The sequence below is a fragment of the Nanorana parkeri genome, unplaced genomic scaffold, assembly GCF_000935625.1.
Source record: "Nanorana parkeri isolate BGI_ZX_2015 unplaced genomic scaffold, ASM93562v1 scaffold1046, whole genome shotgun sequence".
NCBI lineage: Eukaryota > Metazoa > Chordata > Amphibia > Anura > Dicroglossidae > Nanorana > Nanorana parkeri.
In genome coordinates, this window is record NW_017307314.1 from 24,700 (window position 1) to 32,949 (window position 8,250).

The window sequence follows — 8,250 nt, forward strand, 5'->3', positions numbered from 1 at the left end:
CAGGGATTATGTCACAGTGACAATGGTTTCATCAGATGGGTGGGGAGGTGCGCTACGTAAAAATACAGACATGCTGCACTTTTCCGCAGCGTACCAGATGACGCTGCAGGTAAATGTACAGTAGCACACTGCACCAAACTGCTGTGCAGGAACCTGAATGGAGTGTACTCATTAATGAATGAATGCACTTGAATAATTGCATTGCACTGCTTCCTTCACACAACACACTATTGGCGTGCAGCAGTGCTTGCTGCTAGTGTAATATAACATTTGCAGTGTAGTCCAGGAGCCCCAGTATTTGACAAATGATGGTGCAATGTAGAGAAATTGAGCTTCTTTTGTGATATACCTGTAGGCCAACAGTGGCTTCCGCAAAACCTGGCCAAATAGTAGCTCTGTGAGTGATCTATGCCTTCCTGCATATAAGCTGGGAAGGATGGTACAGTGAGTGAGACCCTATCATCATAAGAATGAGTATGGAGCTGCTGTATTGCTCATTCACAATGGATGGTAGGTTAGGTGCACACATCATCATAGGAATAATCGTGGAGCTGCTTTATTGCTTGTTCACAATGGATGGTAGGTCACGTGCACACATCATTATAGGAGTGAGTGTGGAGCTGCTGTATTGCTCGTTCACAATGGATGGTACATTGAGTGAGCTCCCATCACCATAGGAATGAGCGTGGAGCTACTGTATTGCTCGTTCACAATGGATGATAGGTTAGGTGCACACATCATCATAGGAATGAGCGTGGACTATTGCTGAAATCTGCACATGCGTAGTGCGCTCTCCCTGTTGCATCAGCGCTGAGCTGGAGGCGGGAGAGCACACTGCGCATGTGCGGATTTTAAACGAGCAATACAGCAGCTCCACCCTCATTTCTATGATGATGTGTGCACTTAACCTGCCATCCGTTGTGAACAAGGAATACCGCAGCTCCACCCTCATTCCTATGATGATGTGTGCACTTAACCTGCCATCCGTTGTGAACAAGGAATACCGCAGCTCCACCCTCATTCCTATGATGATGTGTGCACTTAACCTGCCATCCGTTGTGAACAAGGAATACCGCAGCTCCACCCTCATTCCTATGATGATGTGTGCACTTAACCTGCCATCCGTTGTGAACAAGGAATACAGCAGCTCCACCCTCATTCCTATGATGATGTGTGCACTTAACCTGCCATCCGTTGTGAACAAGGAATACAGCAGCTCCACCCTCATTCCTATGATGATGTGTGCACTTAACCTGCCATCCGTTGTGAACAAGGAATACAGCAGCTCCACCCTCATTCCTATGATGATAGGAGCACACTTAACATACCATCTGTCCTACCTTATATGCAGATGGGCATAGATCACTTAGTGCTATATTTTTGTCCAGGCTTTGCAGAAGCCTCAGTTGGCCTACAGGTATGTCATTTAAGCAGAAGTCCAGGAATGATCCTTTTTTGGAAGCTGGCCTTAATATAAATATCTATAACTGATGCATGGAGGGTCTCTGGGGATGCCGAAATTCAGTGTAGTAGTCTCGCTTCATACAGTGGTAGCTGTGATCTCCCGTCATCGGCTTCTCACCTGCTGAGATCAGGGAGTCACACGCTGGTCACCGCTGCCATTCAGAAAATGCCTTGTTTTTTTCCAGTCATTCTCTGATTGGATGAGGCGAGATTGTTACATCATGAAGATCACGGCTAGCGCTGTATATAGCGCAGACTATTTTAGAGATTTTTGTTATCCCGAGTGGCCCTGTGGAGCTCAGTTATGGATACTTACATTGAACCAAGCTGACCAATTATTATTATTATACAGGATTCATATAAATCCAACAGTTTGCACAGCGCTTTACAGAATGGAGAGACCAATATAAGTACTCAATAAAAGTTTATTCCTGGAGTTCCCCTTTAAAGTAAATTATCTACACTGTACCATAGTTTGTACACTACTAGGGCCCATAGGCTCCAGTGTAAATGTTATTATAAAGGTGTAGTAACCCTTTAAAGTTTTTTTTGTGCAAGGCGGAGGTTCAGCTTTCCAGCTATGACAACACACAGCACACCACCCACCAGACTCAGGCTGACTGAGGTTTCAAAACAAGTGGGCGTGCTCTGCGCTAACCACGCCCCTTTGAATGTTGCCGCAAACCCCCTTCACACGAAGGGGGCGTGCCGCCTCCTGCGCGCCCGCCCTATGCAAAATTCGCCGAACCAATAAGACGCCGTGAATCATGGCCACTCTCCTCCGTGCCGGCAGCCGGAGGGGGTTACCATGACACTGACGTTGTGTGCGGGCGGGCAGTGCGCAAACGCAGTGGGAGTTTTGTCAAGATGGCGGCGGGGCCAGTGAGGAGGCAGAGCTGGGAGATGCTGTGAAGCAGCCAGAGAGGCAGAGCACGGCCACACAGACAAGACAGCCGCCACCGGAGAGGGAGGGCCGACACAACGGAACATTCGGGGACACGGAGTGAGAGGCGCTCAGCACACGCCGCCACACCCGGGGAGGCCGCCGGACAGTGCGGGACACATGAGCCCGAGCAGTCCCCGGGATCCACCGGCGGCGGAGGAAGATACAGCCGGGAGCCCCTGAGGGCCGGGAGCGGGGCCACTGACGGCCCGGGCTCAGGATGAAGTTCGCAGAGCATTTGTCCGCTCACATCACCCCGGAGTGGAGGAAGCAGTACATCCAATATGAGGTGAGAGCCGCAATGACAGTCCGCCGGGAACATCAGTGACACATCAAGCTGTTCCCCCTTAGTAGTTGATTGGCCCTCACCCTTCCTTCTATAGGAAAGGCACAATAAGCCACCTGGATGCTGTCATCCATTTTTTAGAGTGTAAGCATTTTGGGCAAAGTTCTCATTCTCAGCCTTTCCTTTATATTGAATTATATCGTAAGTGTTACGGTCATCCTCGCCTTTTCATAATACTGCCAAACATGATGGCACCGGGTAAATCAATATTCCTCATTCATGTGTAGTTTGTGAAGGTTGTCGCTTTGGGGTGTCAATGTGAAGCCATCACCTGTAGTGAGCGTTTAGATCACCATCGTTTGATGGTTGCTACAGGCAACTGGCTCATTGCTGCGATGTTTAGCTCGCTTGGCTTACTTGTCAGTTGCAATAGGCAACCGCTTCACTCTTGCTCCATGTAGCTCGCTGGTGTCATTTGAAAAATGCTGTGGGTAAACGCTTAATTCTGGCTGCATTCAGATCACTTGCCTTGTTTGATGCTTGCTATAGACAATCAATTCACTCTTGCACCAATCAGATTGCTTTGCGGACTTGTTGGTTGCTATAGGCAACCACTTCACTCTTGCTCCCATGTAGATCCCTGGTGTAATTTGAAGAATGCAAGGGGGTGAACGTTTAATTCTGGCTGCAAGCAGATCACTTACCTTGTTTGATGCTTGCTGTAGGCAATCACTTCACTCTTGCACCAGTCAGATTGCTTTGCGCACTTGTTGGTTGCTATAGGCAACTGTTTCACTCTTGTGATATGTAGGTCACTGGCCCTATTTCAAGTCTACTAAGAGTATACACTTTATTCTTCATTCTGATCACTGATCTTGTTGGTTGCTCTAGGCAACTGCTTCCCTCTTGCACTATGTGGATCGCAGATCTCCTTTGAAAGCTGCTGTAGGTAAACCCTTCATTCTTGCTCCATTCTATTGACTGGTCTCGTTTCTTGGTTGCTATGGGTAATAGTTTTACCCTTGCTCCAGTTTTTTGTTTTGGATCAGGTTAATTGTAAAGAGAGAACCTGGAGTTACAGCAGCAGTGCTGGGACTTGTAGTTCCACGCTAGTTGAACGATCAGGTGACATGAGTTTATTCTGGACCCTTACATGTTATTCGGTGCTGATTGGTAGATGCTGGAGCATTACTGGTGACTATAGGCACTACTCAGGCTTCTTTCTTTGTGAAAGGTGCACTTGTAAAATAAAAGTGGGAATCCTTTTACTTGGGGGCAGGAGCCCCATATTTCATCGGCTGCTTTCATATCTTTTGGAGTTCCATTTAAATTTGACACATGTCAGATACTAGGCTGACTTCACAAAGCTAACCCACCATTAAGGGGTCCGATTGCTCCAAAAGGTGACAATTATTTTTAACTGAGTCGTTCCAATGAGATTTAAAAATCAGTCACATGACTAAAATAAAGATCTCCTGTTACATTAAAGCTTTGTGAATTGAGCCCAACGTGTTTACTCATCCATCCACAGACCTACATACCCTATGTTGCTTCTTGGATTTGTACGGGGTGTATGTTTATGCAGTGAAGTATAATCACTCCTCTCCGCCCTCAGCACAATGTGTCTCAGTCCTGTCCTCGTGGCACACCTGCTTTCCGTAAATTATTAGCAATTATGGTTGTATTTGTCTCCAGTCTTTCCCTCAGCACATTTTCCAGCTCTCTGTCTTCGATGCTAGACCTAGAAACGTGAAATAGTTCACTTACCGATTTTCACAACTTCAGTGTCACTTGCTTGAAAATAGCCCTTAGTAGAGCTGTAATGTAATTACACACTTTGAGAAGGACATGTAGAGATTAGTAACAATCCGATTATCAAAGAGCCTAATCGGCCAATGTAGACACAGAGGGAGAAGAGATGTGTGACAGCTTGAACCTTCTGATAGGAACATTTGCTTTGTGTTGGTTTAGCTGAATCAGCAACACCTAGGAATAAAGAGTACATGAGATGGTTTGAATGGTGAGGCCCTTACATGTGGGTGTCTGTTATCGGACAGGTGAAATATACATTTAATGCTAGGCCTGTATAAGGTGTAGGGGGGCAATGACCGACCTCAAAAACAAAATATCTGGCCAGTTGATTCTGTTCCTGAGTTCAAACAACAGGTCTGCCGAAGTTCAATTCATGATCTGGCAGTAACTGGCTATGGCAGACACCTGTCATCTAATTTCTTGTGTGTGTATATGTATACATATATATATTGAATGATTTATGTTTGGGAAGAAAGTTGCTTACATCTAGAATATGACTGAAGGGTCAGCCTGGGCAGATGAAGCTGGTTATGTAAGGTCAAATAAGTGACACTTTTTATCCTGGAAGTGGTCCAGGATATTAACAAGGTGGAGAAATTGGTTCAATACTGTAACTTTCTGATACTAGCCTTTATAAAAGGAGATTCAATTAACATGTATGGTTAACCTGAAAACATACATCCATACAGACATGTAGTGTGTATGTGTAAATTTTCACTCGCAGGTCTCGTAAATAGATTTATTGGTCGATAGGGCGCTTGTCTTTCTCAAGTCATGGACCCGCCTTGAGTGCACTCTCTCTCTCTCTATCTAGATAGAGGTATGTATGAATGTATGTATATTCCCACTGTTATGATCTATGCTGATGAAACATAATTTGAATGTTCAAATAACTTGCATGGAAGAATCCTTTTTGTAAAGAAATCAGTTTATTTTTCCAGGCACGCTGTCAAGAGACTCACCTTTTTTCTTTATTTTTAAGGATCAAGCAGTAAAACAACACGAATCACTCAAAAGTATGTCCTATAAATAAACTGTTAGTACATATAAAATGTATCAAGTAGAATTATTGGCTTGTTTTGTTCACTAACATGGGAAGAATGGTCCGAAACATACATACTTGCATACATACTCTTAATCTCACATGAGTAATCTCCTTGGCAGCGTAGACAGCTTTGGTCATGTAATGGTGTTATTATATTTTATATAGGTTTTGTGTGCAGAAAGAAAATTATATACATTTAATAGGCATCTTATCAGCATGGAGAGAGAAGGAATGTATGTAACTAATGTGATGATGTAGATGTGTGCTTTAAATGTAGTTTAAAGGGTAAGTGAAGAGGAACTGAAACCATCATCCGTATGCGTATTGTTACATTGCCTGCTGTGTTACATGCTCTCCAAGTATCAGCAGACATTTGTCTTCAGAAATGTAATACATTTGATAAAAATGTGATTTAGGACCTGTTCACTCGACGTCCGTTTTGTGTGCTGACCGGCTCCGTACGCTGCTGCACTCAAAATGCATCCCAATGTATCCCTATGTGTTTTATGGGCTCCAGTTCTCATTTTGACAGTCCAGTCCGTTCAGCTTACGACAGAAAAAATACTGCATGTCACATTTTGTCAGGTCCGCGAACGCGTCAAAAACGCACTGCGCTGCAGCTAACGTACTAACAGCCCCATTCCAGCGAAAATTTTTTGTTGTTGCTGGAACGCATCAAAAACGCGGCCAATACGCGGCCAAAAACGCAATGCATCAGCAGCTCCACGTCTGCTGATCAGGACCTGATCTCATGTGAACAGGCCCTTAGTCTCGTGTGTTTTTATTTGTGTATTCATAAGAGAATTATCCATGAGAATGACTTTGTCAAATGGAGTAAAATGTAAATGGAAGACCCCTGACGACTGTTTTAGTTGATCCAGAATTGTCACTGACTTGGGTACTATAGGATGAAAAATGTGAACGGTGTGATAAAAATGATTGTAGGGCGGCTAAAATGGGTTGTTGCATGAAAAATGTTAGAGGGCATGTTGGGAATAGTTCATCACTAGTTGGACCTCTGCTTGTTTGCATCTTGATTATCATACATGTATGTCTAAAAGGGTTTTAGGTTTCACAAATGAAATGAATTTGGGAAACGCATACCTGTATAGATTTCTATATCTCTGTTATACAGAAATTGGCATCCGCTTCTATGTGAACACTTCCCTGCCATCTCTGGGCCACAATATAACATTTGATAAAACCCAGACTTGTTTCTGTTTCTGAGCAGCTGTTGCTCTGGCCGACACATAAACAAACTCAACAGTTTTAAGCAGTGACGGGCTTAACATTTCCTCTATTTCATTTTCAAGGCTAAATATACATAGCATTATAAGGATTGTTATTCTTGCCTGCTCCTTGTTCAATGATTTTCCCAAGGATTGGAACACAGTTTGATTAGGCGTTTACATGAATTGTATTCTGTTCTAAAGCAAAAGTTGTAATTGTGTGTATGCTACTTAAACTGAACCCTCCCGGTGGGCCTGGACTGGACTGCAGTGGTTAAATGCTTGTTTTGGTCTAGGGTACCATAAAAAAAAGCACCTTTGCATGCCTTATCCCTCACTCTTCTGGTGCTCTCTTCCCTCCAACGCTTCGGGTTGTGGGCAGGCCCTTGGTGTTCTCGCTTACAATGCAGGACTGCTGGTCCTGCATTGTACATGATGACCTCAGAATACCTGAGACTGACTGAGCGCCAAAGAGGAGCTTTGGGAAGACCGGTCACTTGGGGGATATATAAAAACATTTTTATTTTCCAATAAACACTGCTGTTATTTTTGAATAAATAGTGTGTGTGTGTTGGTTAGTCTAAAAATGTAGAAGTTAGTCTAAAAAAAGAGTTATCAGTGAGCCTTCATTGTTAGTGCTCTAAATGTCCGGTCTGGTTCACACCTAAGAGTTTTTGAGAAGTTCGAAAAACACTTTTAAATGCCCAACACAAGAAATCCCCTGGTTCACACCTGAGCAGGAAAACGCCCGAAAGGGTACATGTTCTTTGGGCAGTTAAAAGTGCTTTTTCGTCCCATAGACTTAATTGGAAATGCCCAAAAATGCACGGCAGGCGCATGTTGCACATTTTCATGAGCGTTTTTATGCGCGTTTAAACGTGCGTTCTTCCATTGCCCGCAATGTTCTATGAGCTGCCAGTCAAAACGTGTGTATTGTATGCACGTTGAAATGCACATTATACATGTGCACAACGCACACAACTGCATTCTGCTAACGCACCAAGATTGTGCCGCATAGGTGTGCATCGGGCCTTAAATAGTTTATTTATTGGGTGCTGTTGGCTTAATGGGCTTCAACATATGAACTAAGGTTTGTTATTGTAAGCACTAAATGATCAGTGGTTAATGTATGTAAAGAAAGCTGTCATGTACTTTGAAACAGGCAGACTTTGGGGGATGAAGGGGAAAGGTCCTCATCTTATTGTGTGTGTATGTGTGTGTGTGTGTGTGTGTATATATATATATATATAATGTCTGTGTAGCTATAAAAATTGCCATATATCGCTCCCTGGTATATGGTATCTCAAAATAAAACTTCAAATTTGTATTTGTCTACCCTCGCCACACCCTAAATGGGAACCTTTTATTCTCCAGATTATTTAATGATGTTCTTAGTATTTATCTTTTTTTCTCTCAAGAATCCAAAACTGTGTTACAATCCTGTTTGCTATGTACTCAGCACTCGGCAAAC

The 8,250-nt window shown here is 43.7% G+C and overlaps 1 protein-coding gene across 2 annotated transcripts in view; it reads left to right on the forward strand.

Moving 5' to 3' along the window:
• Positions 1-2,284: 2,284 nt before the first annotated feature.
• Positions 2,285-8,250, forward strand: part of XPR1 (xenotropic and polytropic retrovirus receptor 1) — a 134,359-nt gene continuing 128,393 nt past the window's right edge. For both annotated transcript variants that reach the window (XM_018567419.1, XM_018567418.1), the window contains exon 1: positions 2,285-2,696. In XM_018567419.1, the coding sequence (XP_018422921.1) occupies positions 2,628-2,696 (69 nt within the window). In that variant the 5' untranslated portion in view covers positions 2,285-2,627. The remainder of the gene's footprint in view (positions 2,697-8,250) is intronic.